This window comes from Puntigrus tetrazona, chromosome 21 (assembly GCF_018831695.1).
Source record: "Puntigrus tetrazona isolate hp1 chromosome 21, ASM1883169v1, whole genome shotgun sequence".
Taxonomy (NCBI): Eukaryota; Metazoa; Chordata; class Actinopteri; order Cypriniformes; family Cyprinidae; genus Puntigrus; species Puntigrus tetrazona.
The window spans coordinates 17,144,515-17,167,563 of NC_056719.1; the positions used below are offsets into that span (position 1 = coordinate 17,144,515).

Sequence of the window (23,049 nt, forward strand, 5' to 3'; positions counted from 1 at the left end):
GCGATAAACCACTTAGGGACGAAGCCCGTCTACTACAACCATCACAGCTCGTGATCATGAAATGCAATTCCGGATGCTTATATTGCCAACACTTTTTTTAAGCATTACTTCTTGATATTAACTAGTTGCTTATTAGCATGCTTGTTACTAGTATATAGCCAGTTTATTAAAACGTACATATTAATGCCTTCTGTACGACCGCGTTCTAGATCCCTTAATCCCTTACTATTAACAAGCAGCAAAACAGACGTCTACTGAGACAAAAGTCGTATCGATAGCAGTTAATACTGAGAATTAGACCTTAAAATAAAGCCTGAATGGGAAACCTTTATTTAGGGTTTCTTAACTTAGCATGCATATTACTGGAATATTAGCCATTTATTAATATTAATTAAGCACATATTAATGCCTTACTCTGCATCCCTAATCATACCCGATACCTAAACTTAACAACTACTTTACTAACTATTAATAAGCAGCAAATTAGGAATGTATTGAGGGAAAGTCGTAATTAATAGTTAGGACAAGTGTTACCATGTGACCTTTATATTATGTTTTTTAAGGTTTGTCTTGATTTCAAATCTGGGCGTTTTAGAAGGACAGATGACATAACGGTTTTATTGTCGATCAGCCTTTCATACGGATGAACATCAAGAATATTTTGTTTCTGCTTCTCGTGAACGCTTTAAACTATTTTTTTTGTGTGACTTCAGACGGCTTGGGTCGTTCGAGCTATTTTCTGGCTGCTTTTGGAGCAGGAAAAGACCTGAATGTAAACCTGTCTGCTCATACAGGTTTGAAATAAGCGATGACAGCACTCGATATCTGAGTCAGCTATTCTTTTTCCATTCATTTCAGATGGCTTTTCATTTCATCTGCTGCAGGCATGTGGACACGGACACGCCAATGTGCATCTGATCGCTTAATAAAGCAGCGCACCTCTCCTCAACAAGAGATATGATTTAAGGAATCGTTCAAGAATGAATCGAGCCCGCTGATATCCAAAGGGGCTGCAAAAATGCACATTTATCAAACCTTTTGCCAGCCTCTGAAACCCGTTAAGGATTGGGAGAATTCCCAGACACACATTTACACCTCCTCCTCCTTCGCACAAATGAGATCTTTACGGAGATGGCGATGGCTCAGACTCTTCTGGATGATTCACATTGTGGCACACGTTACAGGACACATGGCTGATTTTATTCTGGATGACAGCTGGCTCTTCACATCAGGCCACAACGGATGCAGGACAGGACAAGACAGCATCAGTAATGACAGCAGTGGCTTGTGTCCATCTGTTATGAGGAGAAAAGGGCATTAAAACTTAAAGCCGTTTCGAGACACGTGGTAACTCATGCACCACTGGCTTCCTTGGTTACCACGGAAACCATCCAGGTGCAATTAGTCCCAAAAGCTGATGTGGGAAAACAACAACTTCAAAGAACACGGACTTCACGCGCGTGCCAGAGCGAATACAAACGTGCTTTATTCTGCGAATACGTCCTAAAGCAGCGAAAACGACACGACTAATGTGCGCCTCAAACCCAGTCGGTGTTTCAAGCATCTGGAGTGTAATAAAATCATCAAGCTTTATTCACGAACATAAACAATTTACAGTCCCTGGTGAAAAAGAAGTCTGCTTAACTGTATTTAAAGCGCACTTGTAGCACTGTACTTGCAAATAATGAAATATTCATGAAATAATAGGAGAGTGTTTTTCAATTATCATGTTTGACATTATTACATTATTAAGTCCACAAATGAAACATTTTGCTCTAAATTTGTCTAAGTACACTTAGTTTGATGTGTTAGCTAACATACTAAAGCTGAGTAAAGAAAAGAACATCATTTGTAATAATAATAATAATAACTAGTGCATTGTTTTATATTATACATTTAACATCGTTATATTTCAAAAATGTATTACATCATCACAAATGACATTAAAGTACCTTTTATTTTACCTTAAATGCTTGTAGATTTAGAATATTTTAAAAACTTATAAAAGTGATTATGAAATTACATACAACAAGGCCTTATTTCCAACTTACAGTGAATTTGATATAAATTTATACTGTTATACATTTGCATGTAATTTTAAATAACGTACAATTGGTTGAGTTCACATTTAAATATATTTCATAAACTATATTATGCTAAAGCGACGCAATAAAATATGATACAGTGCTTTTTCGCAAAGGTTATCTTGAAAGCATTTCAAGGCTTCATAGACCCATTCTTAATTTGAAAGTAAGCAAAAGCATAATTCCGTTTTCTATTGGAGCTCATATAAGCAGCATCTCCTATAAGAAATCAATCTCAGAATGCACCATGCAGCAAAATATTCACAAAAAAAGCTATGTATGCACCAAAAAAATTGCCACAATATCATAGTAGCGTATATTAATGGACATTATAAGAACACTTAATAGTAAAGCTAATCCTAACATCCAATCTCACGAATCCAGATTTTGTGTTGCATCTGGAGCGTCTGCTTCAATTCAAATGAGTCACTTGCGAGATTCAGTTCAGTGAGTAAGTGAGGCGCTGGCGTCTCCGTTAGACATGTTTAATTAACTCCTCGTCCGATTCAGTAATTTAGACCCCCTCTGATATGCAAAACCCTCTCCTGACCCGCCAGAATCGGTCAGACGGGACAGACCTTGAGCGCCGCTCTCAGGCACAGGAGCCCTGCTCTCAGCGGGACCTCTTTCTCAAGCAATTACACCCGCTCACTCGTTCCCGCACCCAGCTGCTCTTTATCTCTGCCTCTTTGGCAGCGAGTGTCTTTGTCGGAGATCATCGATCGTCGATCTCAGCCGGTCAGGCTTCGGCTGGTTAGATACAGCAGGTAGCGCTGATTATGTTTTGGAGGCTCTTATATTTGTCCTGTCTCAGCACATGGCAGTCACTAGTGAAGGAAGGTTTGGTGTCTCACTTTCTGGTTCCCATGCAGACTGTGGATTAATGCGGACGGCCACTGACAGCGCAGCTAAACGACTTTATAATTCCAGCTCTAACGGGAGCCGTGAAAACAGACTGATGTTCCTTGTCGCAGTTAAATCGTCTCACTCTTTCTCACGTCCCCCTCCTGCCCTTGTGAAGAAGAAGTGTGCTTAGTCTTATTAAATGTTCACTCGTGGTGTATTTCACATCTTAAAAGAACAGCCTGTACTTTCAGATTTGATAAAAATGAAATAAAAGGCAGCTTAGGAGTACTGTTTAGCATGACAAAATGTTTCAAGAAGTGCACTCTCTAAAAGAAACTTATTTGGAAGTGTTGATTAATATAGTTGCACGCATGTAAAGTTTAGGAAACACTTCATTTTAGGATCGCTTAACTACTTGCTTATTAACATGTTACTGTGCAGGTGTGAAAAAATGCTGTAAACGAAGAATGCTTTCAGAAATATAAATAACCATTGTTTATCTTTGTCAGTTTACAAAATGCAAAGTGAGCGAACAAAAGAAAAATCAAATCAATATTTGGCGTTACTACCTTTGTCTTCAAACTAGCATCAATTCTGCACAAAGTCTGGGATTTTTTGGATTAGAGTCAGGTGTGATCAACCAATTATACCAAACAAGTGCTAATGATCACAATGTCACACGTAGGTTGAAAGCCAGTCATGAACTGAAACAGAAACAGCCGATCTCTGCTACCAAGATGAGGTCGTGAAAGACGGGTTCATGTCACGAAAAGATTGAGCACGGCAACAAGACACAAGGTAGTTATACTGCATCAACAAGGTCTCTCCCAGACAGAGATTTCAAATCAGACTCTTTTGAAGAAGCACAAAGAAGCAGGAAACGCTGAAGATCGTAGACGCATGTGGTCGCCAAGGAAACTTAGTGCAGCAGATGAAAGACACGTCAAGCTTATTACCCTTCTGAAATCGGAAGATGTCCAGCAGTGCCATCAGCTTAGAACTGGCAGAAACTGTCCAGAAGTGGTCTTCATGGAAGAGTTGCAGCCAAAAAAGCCATACCTCCGACGTGGGAACAAGGCTGCGACTCAGGTATGAAACAAAACATAGGAACTGGGGTGCAGAAAAATGGCAGCAGGTGCTCTGGACTGAGGAGTCAAAATGTAAAATATTTGTCTAAAGCAGAAGGCAGTTTGTTTGTCGAGAAGGGCTGGATAGCGGTACGATAATCGAGTGTCTGCAGGAAACAGTGCAGCATGTTCCTTGAACGTTTGGGGCAGCGTTTCTGATAATGGAGTTGAGATTTGGTCAGGATTAATGGTGCTGAGAAATACAGGCAGATACTTATCCAATGAAACAAAATGAAACAAACAGCCATTTTGTTAAAAATCATACTTTTTCGGATTGAAATTTGGCCTTTTTAACAGTTGATCTTTTTTAAGAACCAACTAGCATTGACTAGCATGCATTTTACTGGCATATTGGTTGTTTCTTAGTACATATAAAGCACATATTATTCTGCACGAACATATTTCTGATCCCTTAATCCACACGGTACCTAAACTTGTCAACTACTTTAGTAACTATTAAATTAGGAGTTTATTTCGCAAAGGTCGAGTTAACAGTGTAATTAAACGTGTCTGACTTTTTATAGTTTAGCAGTGTTAGTTTTAGGAGTTTGTTCAGATCACTAACCTAAGATCAATAACAACACTTTTTCTGCTGTTGTAAGTAATTTTGTCCCAGAAACTGAGGTTTATCATTAGGCTTACGTTTTATTTTTGGTGAAAGCACTCAAATCCAGCACTGTCAGATTAATTCAAGCCGCAGTCTTTTCAGATTAATGTTATATGGGCTTTACTCATATTTATTTGCCGCATGATCTGCTCTTATAAGCCTCGCGTCTGAATAAAAATGTGTAGTGCAAATTTAACAGTGAGTGACCCAGACATAAGATTCCCACACTTTATTACAGATGAATTCCCATGACTTTCCGTGACCTCTCCAGAAGCTCACACTGCTAACCAGCAACATTCAGTTACACCGAGTAGTTTAAAACCTGCTTTGGTCCAAATTGTACGGCAGTATTACACGCATTCCTGAAAGCAATTTTACGATGATTTCAGGAGAAAAAAATTCAGTTTCTTCAGTTTAACACAAAAGAAGATATTTTGAAGGATGCTGGTAACCAAAACTAAATCAAACCCAGGGCTGGGTGAAATATGGACGAATCCTAGCAAATGGGTTGTTTTTACACAACTTTCTGAGTTTTTAATCCAACCACTAGGTCAAATCAACCCAAAAACACATTTTATGCAGAGCTGGGTTGTATTTAACCTTGTATTGTTTCAGAGTATATAGATGTTAATAATAGGCACGCTTAATACGCAACTTAATAGTGAGAACTAGTCCCTATACTCAAAGTGCTTGAACTATCCCTTTAAGATCTATTTTCAGCAGAGAACTGAGACAATGCATGCAAATCTCACATAATAATGACATCTAAACAAAATAATTCGTGGTAACACTTTAGATCAGGAACACTGTTCACTACTAGTTGATTATTACATGCATGTTATCAGCATATTGGCCGCTTATGACTTATAAAGAGCATATTAATTAATTTATTCTGCACAATTTAGATTCCTTAATCCTACACTATACCTAAACTTAACAAATATCTTACTATTAATAAGCAGCAAATTCGCAGTTTGTTGAGGAAAACGAGCGTAATATGCATATTCGTAAGACTTTGTAATAATGGTACTTTGTAATAACTGTGTAATAACTGTGAGTCTTTAGTTAAGAATTAGTAAATAGTTAATTTATCATTTATAATGCATTATTCCAGCTAGAATATTTTATTCTTTCATGCTTTATTAACAATCAATTATCCTTTCCAAGTTATTATGCTATTTACACAACAGTAATTGAGATGTCGGTGATTTATAAGATAATTTACAAAGTTATACAACATTTAGTAGTTGCCAGAAATCTGTTTTGCAAGCTCATCTAAAATGAGGACTACTTAAAGTATAATTTAGAAAACTTAAACACAACATATGCAACTTCTTTCAAGATAAAAAGTGTACAACTGTGCACTTGATAAAAAAATGAAAAATAAACCTGTATTTCATAAAAAGAAATAATACAGTTAAAATTGTGTACAGCTGTACAGTTACTGTTTTTGCACCTTGAAATAAATATTTCCGTGTTTTGTTGTGTTTATCCTGTTAGAAAGATGAAAACTGAACCTTATGCTTATCAAACAACAACTAGGCATTTATAGCTGTATTAATAAACTGATTACTAACGACTATTAATGTCGGGACAACGCTTCATAAAGAATAACCGACTGTTTACTAGCGCTTACCTAATGATTCATAGCATGCGTTCATTATAAAGCAATACCTGTATTCTATAATACGAATTGTCACGAAATTAGTAAAACAATCAACAGCTCATAAATATGCGTATGTTTTTTTCTCCAGCTCACAGATGGTTGAACAACATAACGTAAGCATGAAAATGATTGTGTTACGCACAAAGAACTATAGGAAACACTGGCGTCTTTCCTACGGACGGAAACGCGTGCCGAAGCTAACAGAGGAGCGCGAGAGGATCTCCTCGGGGACGCTTGTTTGAAACGTAAACACCTGAGTCGGCCAATTGCAGCAGTGCTCCTTCCTCCTCGTCGCAGATGACACCGCCCAAAATCCCACCGCGCAACACGCTTAACCTTGAGAAGGGCTTGACCAGCGCAATGTTTTATTACCCCGACACTCGCACACTCCAACCTCCTCACCTGAGAACCAACACCGCCAGCTGGACGCAAGCGAAGGGACTGTATAATGATAACAAGCAGTTCGCTAAAACCCGCCATTAGCGAGGTTAACGACTAGCTCCGGTTAATGGAGCCCTGTTTTTTGCCCCAGTAGTTGAATCTTAAAGCAAGAGTCGCACGACACCTCTAATGCTTTGATTGATCTCCTGGTGAAATGGATGGATAATTTCAGTCATAGTTGCTCGCTCGAGAACTGGGACTGGCGAACTGCATTGGCAATTCCTGAAACGAATGAAACGAGGGCGTTTGGTTTTATGCGGCGTGGGACGATGGATGATACGAGATAATCTGGGCTTGCCATCTCATCTCTCTTTTTCAGCCAAAAGCACTCATCTTCATCACCGGGCCATGATTAGCATTCATTGGCCCAAAGGATCAGGTGCTCGCTTCACGCAAATGTGCAAAGCGCTTCAGAGAGAGGCGAATGGTGCCTGGCAGACAAAAAAATCTGCAGACCTGCACACGGTAAGAGAGGCTCATTTGTACTGTAGGACTCACGGAAGGCCGTGTAGAGCTCCTGAAGGGTCAGGTGACCGTCGTTGTTGTAATCGTCAGAACGCAGGAGGTCTTGCATGGTGCACTCCAATAAGATGTTTTCTAAATGCTCCTTTATGGAGATCTGTAAAAGAAGAAGAAGAATTCAATTCAGTTACACGGAGAGCTGGGCAGTAAGCAGTGATGTCGTTTTCCTGGCAATGCATTACATTAACATTTTTGCTTACAGTTACTAATGTCGATAAATTTACATATGTTTAGTTAAAAAAAGAAATATTAAGTACAATAGTGTTTTGCATGTCAGCGTGTCCTCTTTTGATTGTGAGGATATTTGTTTTCACCATGACTTACTTAAAAGACTTTCTTTAGATACTTTTCTCATGTCATTTTTGTTGAATTGACTCGCTTCAGCAAGATATTCACAGAGACGAAAATGTCGAAAAGCGTAGCCTATTTGTTTTTGTTTTTTAATTTTACAAAACCGAAAAAAGGTATTGTTGCTATTGTGGGTGTGTACAAATTACATATTTTTTAGTCAATATTAATTTAACGAAAGAACTACGAGTTTCACTTTTTCAGGTTTAATAACTTGAAAAGTAAGGTAAACTTGAAAAAGTAACTTGAAAATAAAGTAATTGAAGTACATGGAGTAATCAGTAATTTAATCCAATCAAAGTAGTATTTAATCATTTAGTGGATACTGTTTTAACTGTGTAATCACATCCCAAAACTAAGTACTTGTAATTAAAGTATATTAGATTATAAAATGCTCATAATCAGATTACCTATTATTTTTTATTACAGTTGCAGTAAAATAATTCTAAAAGTCATTTAGCTTTAACTATATTCACAAATGTGGTATAAATAAATCTGCAAACTATGCTTCTGAATTTGAGGGAAAAGCACCTCTCAAGCTGTTAGACCGTGTGTGAAACCAATAATTATGCAAGTTACTGGTAACTGTTGATTCTGGAAATCTGACAAAAATATGTCAGGCTTAAGAAGACTCCGAATGTAATGTTATTGTTGTTTTAACTATTAATGTTTGTGATGAAATGAAGGGTGTCCCAAACATTTTTGGCAGCCAAACCCTTTAAAATCAAATATTTACTTGATATAAATATCTCTGAGGAAGTTATTATTCACATTATTCAAATTTACATGAAAAGGTATTACAGTTTAAATGTATTTTAAATGCAAAAACATATATATATGCATTCATGGTAAAGCTGTGCATTAATAGAATTTCTATGAAAATAAAGATCAAATAACAAGAACGCAGTTATTAATTTAAGCAATAAGGTACGAGATGCTGTATCATGAATAAATCAAGGCATTAACACTCTAGAGCTAATATTATAATCTAGCATTTTAGTTAACACTTCAAAATAACTGCAGTTCTTCAAAGTATGACGTAAAGCTGATTAGCGTAAAGACTTAATGACTTTTAAAAGTTTATTAAGAACGATGTAATATCTTAGATATTGCAGATTATTGGAGATATTATTGGTTTGCAATGATTCTGTGAATAATGAGTCTGAAATATTTCCTAATATTTGAAGCAGGATAATGCAGTCATTCCAGAAAAATAAACCCCTTCAGAGTGGAGCGAAATGAGCAGCTGAAGGTGCTCCATCCGCCACTCATATTCCCCCAGATCTTCTTGAACTGCAACCCCATCGGTCCTCACCTCCCGCCAGCTCCCTCGCTGCTCAGACGGCCGCCCTGGTTTCTGTCTATATACTTGAACATCGTGTCCACCAGGATCCTCCTCTGGTCCATGGCGCTCGCGTGGGCGCCGGTCCGTGGAGGTCCTGGGCTGCATGTCCAGAAGCATGCTCTTCAGCTTGTTGTACTCCGCCATGGTGCACGCGCCTCCTGTGAAGCACACCAGAGGAATTTAATTAGCCATGATACGACCAAGGTAGCATTCGGCGCATTTGCATTTATGCACTGTCCGCGCGTTTATGATTTGCATTTTGGACAGTCGCTCAGTGCAGGGGTCCCAATTAATTCACTGTAATCCTCGCTTTACACCCAAAGACAAAAGGTAAACATTCTCATTTAGACACTTTAGCTGTATCACAGCTTCTTTTTCGTGGCGAGGGATTAGTAAGCACGTTTTAAACTGTCACATTAATTCCCGTGGCGGCTCCGGCAGCACTTATGTCTATAAAAGACGGCGGGGGAAAATGAGAACCATGATTAATCAAGTGTGGTAGTGACTGTTTATTCCTCACTGGCAACAAAATTATGCAAACACAGCCCACCCGGCTGAGGCGCCTCTTTAAGACCCTCGAGTGGGAGGAAGATTGTTTTCTTGTATCCGCACGGAGGCAGCGCAGAAGACGACAGTGTATTGGCAAAGCTCTGCTCGACTGATGAGAGGAGGAAATGCGGTATGAATTAGTCATTAGGTGACACTCCTCTACATGACGGATCAGAGCCGCCCGCTGAGAGGAGTCTCGCTACGTCTTCAATGAAGAATACAGCAGTCAACGGTAATCGACGCTGACCGCCGGCAGCTTTCACCACCACTACAGGATGCTGTGTAGGAACTGAACAACCTCAACGCACACTGTTTTATCGGCCGATACATACTGTAAACTTTCAGGGGCGCTATAGCCATGCTATTTTACAGCTAAGGCTTATTACGCTCACAGATCCGCTGACAGAGCCGTGCGTTTTGCTTACGCTTGATGTTTGCTTGCTGGAGTGCAATTTTTGAAAGGGGTTGCCATGTCTGCTTATTATTGTTTATAGGATTTTTCTACTAAAGCACACAAATACCATAATGTGCTTGCAGATATTTAAGAAACATGCCACTTAACATACAAAACAATGACACAGTCTTTCATTCTCCTTTGAAAATGTACGTTCTGGCCAGGAAAGTCAGCCTCTGGTTTAGTTTGTTTAGAAACCCCGGCCACACTCAGTTTAACCAATTGGAATCGAGGGGTGCCAGTTGGAAGGAAAAAAACAGAACGATTTCGCTTCAGTCTGGCAGGAGCTAAGCGAAAGTGTTCTGAGTGGAATCTGGCAACCTCCGTGTGCATCAAGCAGGAGGGGCGTCTCAATATTTTGAATTTGGACTGCAATACCTAGTTCAATCGCTCAGCGCCAATCCTACATACAGCACCTTTAAGCTTTAATGGGCTTGTTGGTTTGAGCTCAGCTCATAAAGCGATCTATTTTATAGAGTTAATAAAGTAGGCAGGTGCCGATCGTGATATTTTACTATGGGGCCTATTTCCCAAGATAATGCATTTGGATTTGAGTTTAGCACGGGCTTGCTCTTATTGCTGTTTTTTTTCATGGCAAGATTTGGCAACACTAATGAGTTGAATTGTACCCCGTGTCCTGTGATTTCTTGCACATGTATACAGAAGAGACGATCTTTGATACGTGTTTGAATATCATTATCCATTTGCCTCTCATAGTATTTCTGCAAACGATGTTGCTACAACCTGCATTTTTCAGAGTCAATTCATTCGGAAGAGGCAGTTGCCGCCTCCCATAAATAACTGATCTGTGTGTGTACAGGATGAACATGTTTACAGAATAAGTCACAAACACTGCTGAAAACGAACATGCACAATTTGAATTAAATATATGTCAGGGTAGAAAACTTCATGCAACAATGCAAATTTAAATTTAAGTAAAAAACGGAAAGAAGAAAAGTCTTACAGTAGCTCACTGATGTGCAGTAGTGTAATCAATAAACTGAATTTTGTGTTCAGTTTGAATTTCCATGTTTTTAAAAGAAAAACAAATACAAAAATGTGCATTTTGATATTCCTCACAGAGTTAATGAGGATGTACTAAAACTTATAATACTGTCGCTTAAACTGCAGGATAAGCTTGATATTAAACAGCAGAAAGACAACTTAATTAGATACTCACATACTGTTTGATATGCACATGTATTATTGTTGCTTCTAGTATTATTACTCATGCACCATAAATGTGTGACAATTCTCTTAAAATATTTCAGAATGCTAAAATATCTGTAGATTTATGGAAACTACATCATTCTTTACATCCGTCATTACACGAGAAATCATTCTGCTTTGCCTTTCAAAGGATATGCCCGTGTTCTCCTGCAGCGCTGGATGTAGTTGCACATTACATAACCCCAATGTCAAACCTGTCTGTTAACATGACATCAGGGCTCGTCTCCACACACAAGTCTTCTCTTTTACCCACAATCCCACCTTGATCAATAATGGAATGACTCTGACAGCAAAGGTGTTCCGTTCTGGTTCTTTTCAAACATGGTAATGAAGTACATCTATCACCCAAGTGCAAAAGGGAAAAAGGTCAGTGCTGAACGTATAAATTGTTATGACATGCCATAAATCTGAGTTAATCCTCAAATATATCCTTTTTTCTCCATGAAAGGTCTCACACAGGTCTCCTACGGTATAGATCTTCTTCTGCTCTTTCTGCCAAACACACAAACCACAAAGCTGCTTTTACTGGATGAAAATGTATTTTTTGTCTACTAAACATTCATTAAGTTAAATTTTAATTTAGTTTTCATTCAGTAAACTGCACTGTCAGTATTATATTGGCTAACCTGGTCTCATAAAAAGATTTTGCTGGAGTTTCAAAGAAAATTTGTCGACTGGAGTGGCACTAAAACCTTTTTATTACGTGGGTATAGGTATTGCAGAAAGGTGTTCAGAATTGAAATATCCGTGACTGTTGCTAAAAGTTAATGCTGTGTCATATTGGAAATAATCCCTACATCAAATCCAACCCAAACGGATGTTAATAAAATGCAAAAACTGTTGATGCAAACATATCATTTTATCTTAATTTTGTTCTAACACTGGATTGAACCGAAGCTCCTCGCCTCTCTGTAATCCATAGATGACTGGAAACACATAGATATGAAGCTGGATATGTGTGATGCTAATGTTCAAAAGCATCAGTTTTCAAATCATAATATTGTTTTGAAATCATAACATGATATTCTTTAAGTAACTGTGCGAAAATGGCAATTTTATTAATCAAGGAATCTAATTTGTGTAAGGAATAAAAAGGTGTTTTACTGCTCTAGTGTCTACTTCTTTGGAAACATGATGGTGCGTATTTCAGTGTGTGTCGCTAAACAGGTAGGTACTGTATTGGCTCTGAAATATGTATGACTATACTAATAAACCCATTTTTGTATTTAACTGGGTTTTAGATGGCCCCAAAAAATAACTTACACACTATAAACTCAACTCAATTTTATAGTGTTAAAACAGCACAGTCAAATCACACGGCTGAGCAGATGCCATTTCATGAGCTTGTTGACAGAGCTCCGTTTTAAAACACCGGACCTCTGAAAACATCCAGTTCTCTATTAGGTTCAGTCCCATCAGTTTCTCTCTTCGTCTCACGCTGCTACCCAACGGCCTTTAGATCGCGAGCTGTCTGATTTCTCTGAAAGCTTTAGAACAGCGTGTCTTCTGACCTTTAACATATTTCAGTTTGCATCCCATTTCTATCAAGAAAGAAAAGTTCATTGGCACTTTGCGTGACTAATGGTGACTTGATGGGAAATGTAAGATGTGTTATCTAATCAAACAGCAGATTTCACAGAGCATCAGCAGAGGCTCTTCTGTTCCTGAGTGTTCGGGGACGCCCCGTGAAACTACCGCTGTGATGAATAACTGATCAGTGATGTTCAGGACATCCTCCACTGGAGTTACTTGAGCAGGACGCATGCATGAACATGTATGATCAAGTAGTTATGGTGAATACATTGAATAAAAATCTACATAAAACCCATTTTATGATCATACAGAAGCTCACGCGATTATGTAAATTCTATGTTTCTAAACATATGGCAAGCCATTTAGACATTTAACCCTTAAAACTTACATCTTAGCTACTAGTATCTATTCTATGAAGTACTAGTATTCATTCATCACTACTAGTGTTTATCTAAGAGTAACTAATGATATTATTTATTAGATACCAGTTTTACTTATATGATACTAGTATTTATGCAAGTTTAGTTACCTACTAGAAACATGTTATAAATATTAGTAGTAATTCATTGGGCATTAGTGCTTAATTATTAAATAGTTATATAATTTGTAATCGTTACTTGTAACTATTATTTTATCTTAACAATCACAGATTTTTCCTAGAATTATATTCAGAATTATGTTATCAGTCACAATTATGGAAGCCTGTTTCGCCACTGATTAATAATAAAATCTCACAATCTCTGCATATTCTCACAATTCCTATTTCCCCCTATTTTCTTTTCTTTTCAAAATGGTAAACAAACATGAGGGTGAATAAAAGTCAGAGTTGTGAGAAAAAAACTCAGAAATGTGAGTTTATATCAGAATTTGACTTATTTCTGAAATATGATATAATGTATATCCCACAATATATATATATATATATATATATATATATATATATATATATATGTATGCTATCTGGATGATTAAGTACTACTAGTATCTAATAATAGGTATTAATATCTAATTACTAGAATGTAATATCTAATAGAGTCAGTACAAGTATCTAATAAATAAGAAAAAGTATCTAATGAATAAGCAGCAAAGCCTACTAGTAGTAATAAGGATGAGTAACTAAAGATTAGATACTAGTAACAGAGTAGACACTATTACTGAATGATTAAATGTTAAAATGGCTTGCCATAAAACCAGCTACATTAGATTTAATGAATGCAAATCCTTTATATCATGTAAAGACACAATAATAATGTGCCGTCATTACCCCGAGGAGCTCTTTCTACCTGATCTGCCCTAAATGACTCTCAAAGCATTGCCGCTGAATCCGAACGTAGTCAACGTTAAAATCGGACATTCTCAGAAACCAGTTCATTCACGAAGCACTTTCTGAAATCACCTGACAATCTCTCTTCGCACAGTGCTGCTAATGTCCCGCCGCTCCGTACGCGAGTGATCAAACAGCTTTTCCTGTGATAATTGCTGAGAGCAAATCATGAAACGTGACAAATGAAAATGAATCCTCTTGAAGTTGAGAGAAGAATCTCTTCGAAGCGGAAGTGTTATGTATGCATTTAGTTCAGTTATATTAGTGTGAGAATCTGGCCTTTGACAGTCAGACAGTCGCTTTTCTGTACACATATAAGGTTATAAGCAATACGGCTAATCCCTGTGGATAAATGTCACAAGCTTCAGGAAAGAAGCGCTGCATATATTTAGGTCTCAACTAGTGGTTGCTATTATCCTGTCAGGCATGGCATTTAAGATCATAATACAGCATTTGCCACTTCAAAAGTATGTACAAATTCCAGCTATAAATGCTCACATTCACACCTGAGCAAGACGTGGCGTGCAAAACACAAGCACCAAGGTGAACCTCTTTTTCTCCCAGAGTAGCTACACAGCTCGAAAATAACCTTATAAATCCCCTCAGGACAGAGGGAGACTCACCTTGGCAGTCTCCTGACTCTCAGATCTGTCACCTGACAAAGCGTTTGTAGGTGGAAACAATTCTGCCACGGCTGTCAAGCACTAAATGGATTAAGAGCAGGAGGAGCGTGGCGCTGGGCTTTGATTACAGTCTCAGCATCGGGCGTGCTGCTGTGGACACTGTATGTGCACTTCCAGCGCATCAGGGCCTGCTAACTGAGCAGCACTCAGCCTTTAGCCTTTGGAAGCTTCTGGGTTTTTAAATGGACTAACAACTGCTGCTGGACGATCGGATCGCTCTGTGTACAGGAAGCCATCAGAGTGCGCAATTATAACGCAAAGATATGAGAGAGCGGAGCAAGTGTCTTTGTAGAGAACTACAGTCCATGCATACTTTTCGTGAAAAGACAACTTAGGCCCACATCTGTTTAAAAATGAAAATCAATGCAAGTTATCAATGCATCTGTGTATGTTATACTATGTATATTTGGGTATATTACCTGTATAGAAATTACTGTTACTGTGCAATCCAATCAGAAGCTGTTTAGTAATAGCTCACGCCAAATGACAATTAATTTACTAACCTCAGGCCATCAAAGATGTCGGTGACTTTTTTCTGTAGAATAGTAAGGAAGCTTTTTATCTGAAACCTTGGTCAGTGGTGGTTTATAAAATGCTAACAGGCAGCTGTGGCGCTTTTAGTATAAATTGAAAACGCAAAAAACACATATCAAGAAACACAAAACAATCCCCACGGCTCCTGATTATATATCGCTGTCCTATGAAGCGAAATGATTGGTCTGCGCAAAATACTAAACATTATTCATAGTATTATTATCTGTCATACAGAGCCCAAGACAAGTAGTAGAGTTCATGAACAAATCATTGTTTTGAATCAGTTGTTTTTAAAATGACGAATGTGCGCATGTGTGAACTCAGCACTTGAATCGAAATTCATGTTACTATCACGTTTTTATTGAAACCTATTAGAATGAATCCAGTTTGCAAAAAGATTCCCAGATTTCCCAGTCTGCCATAGCTCTGAATTATAGGTATTAATGTTGTAAATAATATTCAGTTTCTTGCACAGACCAATCTGTTTCACTTCATAAGACCTCAGTATATTGTCAGGAGTCAAGCTTATTCATTTCTTGTTGCCTGATATGCCTTTTTCACTCTCATAGTGACTTATTTCTATGTTTTTTCAATGCTTATTCTCATTTTACAAATCACTGATGACTACGGTTTCAGCAAAAACATTTTTCTTTCTCTTTCTTCCGTTTTAGTTAAAAATCTGCTAAATCTTGTATGGTTTATGGATGAGTAAATAACTGTGAAGTATCCCTTTAACTTTGAAGTTACTGTATGTTTATATGATTAACGCAACTTAAGGAGAGCAAAAATATATTATGAGTGTTAGTCTCCTCTCAGCAACTATTGTACTTGTCCATTTTTTTATCAATAGCAGCAGCAAATATGGCTGATATGTCACTATTTGAATGGTTTTCCCTTTGCTATTGAGTCAGAGCCATTATTTCCCATTCACCCCACGGGAATCACTAGAGAATATGGATTCAGTGACACATAGGCAATACTGAGCACTCAGAAAAGCAATAATATCAGGAGATGCAATTCCCACGCTTTCTCTTCAGAGTCAAGGTTAGAGAACACACTCAGAACAAATTAGCTTCATTTCAACACATAGACGTCCATTTATCCGAAACACTCCTTCAGTGTTCTCCGTCTCCCAGAGAGGCTTCTAGACTGATGAACGGCTCCAGACTCGTCTAGGGTAAACAGGGTGAGAGAGAAAGGCACAGCTGGGAGCAGAACTAATGAACGCATCTTAATTAATAAATCAGCATTCACACGCAGATGATGCTCTACAACCGTAGTCTCATTTGTTAATCTATCTAAGTCAAAAGTGTCTCTCGGTGTCGGATACAGATCCTCACAGACATGTCAGCACACGCCAAATTGTGAATTAGCACAATGGAAGAGATCCAAGCTGATCTATTACTGTGTTTAAAAGGTTATTTGCTTGACAGAGCACAACATTTTAGCTGATTTAAACAGCTTTAACTACCCATTTTATTTCCTAGACCCTTTAAAATTGGTTACCAGCACTTGTTATCTTAGCTTTTTCTGAATTGCTTTTGTTGGTATAAACTGATGTGTAGAGTTTGGTTCAGTGATATTATAGTAAAAGACATTTTTGACTTGAAAAACGATACAACTATTTTTTCTATGTTTAATGTGATGTATTTTATGAAATAGACGATTTGTTCGCTTTATTGTTTTTTTCTACAAGTAATTACATGGTATTTCATTACTACCTAAAAAGTAAGTACGCTTTATGGAAAATAATGCATTATGCTACTTTAATGTTACTTGCTTGTTTTATTATAAAAGGTAATATTTTTAAACATGTTGCTAGTTAATTTATCTAGAATTGTTAAACAGAGACTGTAAAATAATGGACTGCTCAAATGCTGATCATCAAAAATGACAAATACTGGCATTTATATCGGCTCTGGTGATGTATCGCTTAACCACTCTCTGGCCAAAAGTAAAATAGTCAAAAAATAGGAAACATAGGGAGGGCAGGTAAACAATGCCGAACCACTTAATAATATTTTACAGTCACCCTACTGCCATCCTTAAGCCATTTCAACTGAGCGGCTCCATTTGGTTCTGTCAGGTGAACATTATAACACTGAGAGACCTCATTTAGCTGCGTAGCATCAGATGGGATGACATGTTTTAAACGATCCAGTGAGCTGTCGGCTGGTGAGCTGTAAGCGCAGCATGAGGACGCCTCAAGCTCTGAATTCATGCATTGTGCAAATGTTATGCCAATACCTCATTTTCGCCTTTTTAGCTTCTTCTCCTTCAATTAATATCGTGGCCGCAGTAGCGTGCTCCATTACTCAGAGAGACAGAGGGGAAATGCGCTTTGACTGATAATATGAAATACATGTTTCCGGAGCCAGCTTCATCTCCCCACAACTTCATCATCAGTCGGCTGGCTAATCTGAACACAATGAGGAGGTTGGGCTCCATTGACTGAACTCTTAATTAAAACCCAGACAAAAGTATCTCATTCTGAACACTGCCATTAGGCTGGAAATGAAAGAAGCTGAGCGCAAAGACACACTCTGCCCTAGAAAGCAACATTACAGATAGCTGCCGAAGGACTCTACTATACCGCCATATTGTTGAGACATAATAATCCAGACAAAGAGCCAAGGAAGTCAAGCCTGCTATGGACGGGATTGGTTTTTGAAAACATACGTTTGTACGTCATTCATGCTTATAATCGCTTTAAGCAGATGTTTATGTCAGCGCCAGCTATCCTTATCTCAAATCCTACGGTGCATTAGATTGTTAAACCGCTTCTCACTGTCTCAAAACACTGTCAGAAAATCATATCCAGTCCTCTTACAGTGCAGGTATTTATTACAAGCATGCATTGCCTACGTAGTGTTTATAAGAGCAGCTGCTTTGTTTATTTCGTTGTTTCTAAGCGCCTAATTACCGTCAGACGCTGAATTTCCTTTTATTCAGCACTTCGCTCTTTGTTCAGACCAGTTTTAAATTGAACTATACTTTTGATGTAAATCATGAACTGTAAATAGTTCATACCATTCTAATAAATTCCACCTTCAGATAGCCCGTTTATGAAAACAGAACAATGCCTATGATTTATCATTTTACTAATCTTTTTTCTTTCAAATTATTTAAAGGCTGAAATGTGTTATTTTTATTATTTTAACAAAACTTCACCTCAGTATTAACTAACTAACTAGCAATACAACTTTCGTCAGTCACAATTGTTTTACCCACTCTCTTATAGTATAAAAAGCATAAACTAATAGCTACAACTCCTAATTTGCTTTTTTATTGATGAGATTATTGGTTGTATGCAATCGTAGAGTATACAAAGTTACTTCAACATGAATGATTAATAAAACAGGAGGTGATAACGATGAACCCAATTAACTAAATGGAGAACCGAAAAACAAATAAGAAAAACAGCGGAACAAGAGAACTAAAAAAAATGTTATTAAATTAGTTGTTAGTATTGCAGGATTAGGATATGGAATATTCTCATGCAGATTTTATTTTACAAGCACTAAATACAATATGTTAAAGCTTATACATGTAAATACAATACTCAGTGAGATTTAATCCTCATACTAAAGTGTTACAGAAAAGAACAATAGTAACATTACTAAAATCGGCTTTATGCATGTCCTTATGGACTTCTTATTGGTTTGTAATCCTTATTGCACATTAAAACAATGGATGATGTGTGCTTAGCACTTTATTCTTCATGAAAAAAAATCCTTCTTTTTTCTTTAATAGCAAATGAGATGCATTTGCTTTTAACCTGTTAAAATGACTAAGAAGTAAATTGTATTGATTTCCTGTTTGACACTTTTTAAATATAAAAACAAAGCTTTAAGAAACAGTTACAAAAATAGGACAGAGTTGAGAATTAGTCTGACTGCAGATTCATAAAGTGCAATGTTTATACAGTAGGCAATTTCAATTTAGCAAATATTGGAAAATGTGTTTACATTTATTCGTAAGGAAATGTCAGGTACTAGCGTCAATGAAAGACAAGCAGAGCTGCCATTTATCTACAGTATATGTGGTATATCAGGAACTTCTAATGCAAAATGTTTGGTCTACTTTACTGAACGTTTTCATTTATTTATTCTCTTTCTGTGAATAAACAAGCGCAGGGCCTTCAAAGAGGATGTTACCGAATCTGGATTCAACTGCTTTTCAGTCCGACTGTTTAACTCGATTGACAATGGATTATTAGCATTTTTGGCTGTAAACATATTTGAGACATTTCTATTATAGCTCAGAGAGCTGCAGGATTAATACACAAGCACTCGAGACCTTCCTAAAGTGAGATGTCAGAGTGAAGGCGTTAGAATGAAGTGTGGTAGAACAAAAATACAGATGTCAAACTTCAGTCTCTCCTGATTTTCGCAGTTTCCTGTGGCCCTGGATTTCTGACAGGCTGTCAATTGCTTCACCATATCAATCTCACGAGACTGCTGTTTTCTATCTCACTATTCCAAAGGGAACTTACTACATGAAACACACATCCAATTAACATCGAACAGAGAACTCGTTTTACAGGATTCTGGAGCAAAGAAACTCCTACATTTTCATCCGGAACACACTGACACTGACTGGCACAACTATAAAACAAGTCTTAAGGTAGTTCAATCAAGATATGAATATTGTGTCATTATTTACTGACTCTTTCAGCTGTTTCAAACCTGTATGGGCTTATTTCTGATGAACATGTAGTCAAGCTCATTTGAAGGTAACAGAAAGGAAGTCATACAGGCTTGGAACAACATGATAATAATTTAATTTTTAGGCATCAACGTGAAGCATTTATTGATCACATAAGCATCGCGCGGGTTAAGATCAATGAAACTGAAGACAAAGCCACTCTGCATTAACTGGACAAAACATTTAGCAAAGTAATGGGCATCTTGATAGAAAATCTGACACAAAAGTTTTAGAATCTGGAGTTTGTCTGAGTTGGAGATTATCTGGCAATAAAAATGTGCATTCTGAAATTTCGCATTGCTCTCTAACAGGATATTACCCAGAAAAATACATATACCATGTTTTCTACATAGGAGTTCAAAAGTACCCATTTAATGTCCTCAAGCATTAAAAAATACAAAGTAATCGAACAAGTTTTATTTTTCTAGAAATTTGTCCAACACTAGAAGAAAAAATTAGCACACACATTGTGTATTATATTGCAAATAGCATGTAATTGATCTTCAAAAGCAACCTTTTTTTTATTCTATTAACATTATACACTATCAAAACATCAAAGTTGCCGCATTGAAATATCACCTCGTTTACTGATAATTCAAGTGCGCAAATTAATAATCTCTATAATATTTTTTAAGTAACGAATAACTGAATTTAAAATGTAAATATACAGGACATAAAAGTATTAAAGACAATGACCATATTTTGAGAAATGTTTATTTACACAATCAATACTAAAATCCAGCATTACTAACTTCAGTCGCAACGCCACATTTTCCTCTTGTTTGGGGTCATTTTGACCCAATCGTTGAATCAGTGAACTGCTGCAGTCCATTCGGGTCTGATTCACAAACGAATCTTTAAGTACATTCGTTCACCCTAACCAATTTGAAAGTACGAGAAGAGACTCATTGTGGAATACTAGAGAGAAAGAAAGAAACCCATCCACACACTGTTGTAATTTTATAATTGACTGTCATGTAGCAAACTAATTGACATGTTTACAGTGTTAAATATTCAACACACAACAAAAGTCAAAATGAAGGTTTTATGTATAACCATTATGTTTTTGAGGACTCATGATATTTTGTACAATAAAATGTTGTAGTTTTGTAGTGATTATAACACAGTGACTATGAACGCCCTACTTGGGTGCAGTAGACTGCATGAGCAAGGGCATAAGCTAGGACAAACTTCTTTTATATACATACATCGTCAAACCCAAGAGTGCTCTGACCTTTCTAAATGGAGCAGAACTGCTAAAATATAATTGCGTCTCTGAGCAATATTACACATGAAAGTGTCTGTCAAATGTGTTATTCTACTCATGTTCTGTTTCAAATGATGGTTTTAGTCACAGGGAGGATTCGCACATTTATCATTTGAAACTGAGAACTTAATAAAACTAGATAAAAAGGCAAACTACTTCATCAAAAGAAAGACAACTGGAATAAAGGGCCACAATCTGATATGAGACGAAATAGAATACAGTTTGAATTACAGTATATGCCGAAATCAATCTTCCAAAAGTGCATTGGACTAAATGCCAACCTAGAAGTAGTAACATAAATGAAAACACACACACACACACACACACACACACACACACACACACACACACACACATTGAGCATGTAATAAAATTAAATAAATACATTAGCAAACCAAATGAACCTAATCATTTTAAAGTATTATTTAATTTATAATCACAAAACTACATTGTTTAAAAATGGATTTCAATGTTATGAAATGACAATCAAAATACATACGTGATTTACCGTGAGAGGTGGCTCTACACAAAAATCTACGGTCTCATGTCACAAACTTAACTTGAGACACAAACATGTAAAGTAAATATCAATGCAGTTTCAAAGAAATGAACATCAGAGTTCAATAAACATATTTTATTTCTTTTCACACTCATTTACAGGGTTTCACTAATAAAGTGTACTTTTCCCACAAGTACTTCTTTGAATCACGATCATGTTATGACTGAAACAATATTAATACAGCCAGATAAACCGCCTCAAGGTTACGTGATGAACCCTAGTTCCAGAGGAATAAGACGCTAAGCTCATACAATTTAACACCTTGGGGGACAATTCACCAGCTCTGTGAACATAAGCATCAAGTGCCTTGTTGATCAGGACTGGGCTTATAGTGGGCAGGCACCGGGCTTAAAGACAATGGTGCCCCGGGAGACGTGTTTTTCGCCTGCTCAACCCTGGGGACGCTCTGTACCTGCTCATTGATTCCGGATACATTGCTGTAATCGACGAGGTAGCAAGATGCGGGGCGGATACGGCCCTCCCATGTTCGAGATCTCCGCTTTTGAAGATCGTGGAAGGCCCGGAGTGAGGGAAACGTTTAGGACCTCAAGAAACACTCATCTAACTTGCTTCGAGGCTTCAGCCTCCGCTTCTCAACAGGACACTAAGATTTAATGTGGCCACAGCGCGAAGTTATCACCTCCACAGCCCTTTCTTGTACTGGTGACTGCGGGGTTCATCGCACCCTGGTCCTGCCCTCTTAGGGAGGACCACAACCTGAGCGCCTCCCTGGGAGAACGCCTCCAGAGCATAGCTCAACTCAGGAGGCAGCGCTGGACCCCGTGGTAGAGGAAGAAGAAAGGGATTCGCCTGCCTATTCTCCATGAGATCCACAAGCGGAAGCCCCATGATGCGCCCAATGCTTTTGAACATTAGCATCACGAGATCTCCAGCTTCATATCTGTGGGTTTTGCAGATGGTAGCTCACGTGAGTAAAGACATGTACTTGGGAGGCGAGAGCTTCAGAATCACGGTTCAACAAAACTGTGTAAAGGAGGCAAACGGCCTCGGTTGCATCAACAAATCCATTTTTATACTGGCTGGTATTATTGGGGTAGTTTTAGGTTGCAGTAAGGCAATGTAAGCATAAAAGTGCACAGAGGTTGGATAGACCAGACCAGGTTGATAAAATATACTACAGTTTGAAGGTCACTTTCACACCCCATTTAAAAAGTCTGAAATCATCTTTATCCTTTGATAATCCTGGTGTTTGTGGTTTCACA

General features: G+C 37.7%; 1 protein-coding gene across 1 annotated transcript in view; it reads right to left on the reverse strand.

Moving 5' to 3' along the window:
- Positions 1 to 23,049, reverse strand: part of fstl4 (follistatin-like 4) — a 159,691-nt gene that overhangs the window by 49,927 nt on the left and 86,715 nt on the right. The window contains 3 exon segments of the mRNA XM_043220811.1: positions 7,270 to 7,401; positions 8,970 to 9,066; positions 9,068 to 9,144. Of these exon segments, the coding sequence (XP_043076746.1) occupies positions 7,270 to 7,401; positions 8,970 to 9,066; positions 9,068 to 9,144 (306 nt within the window).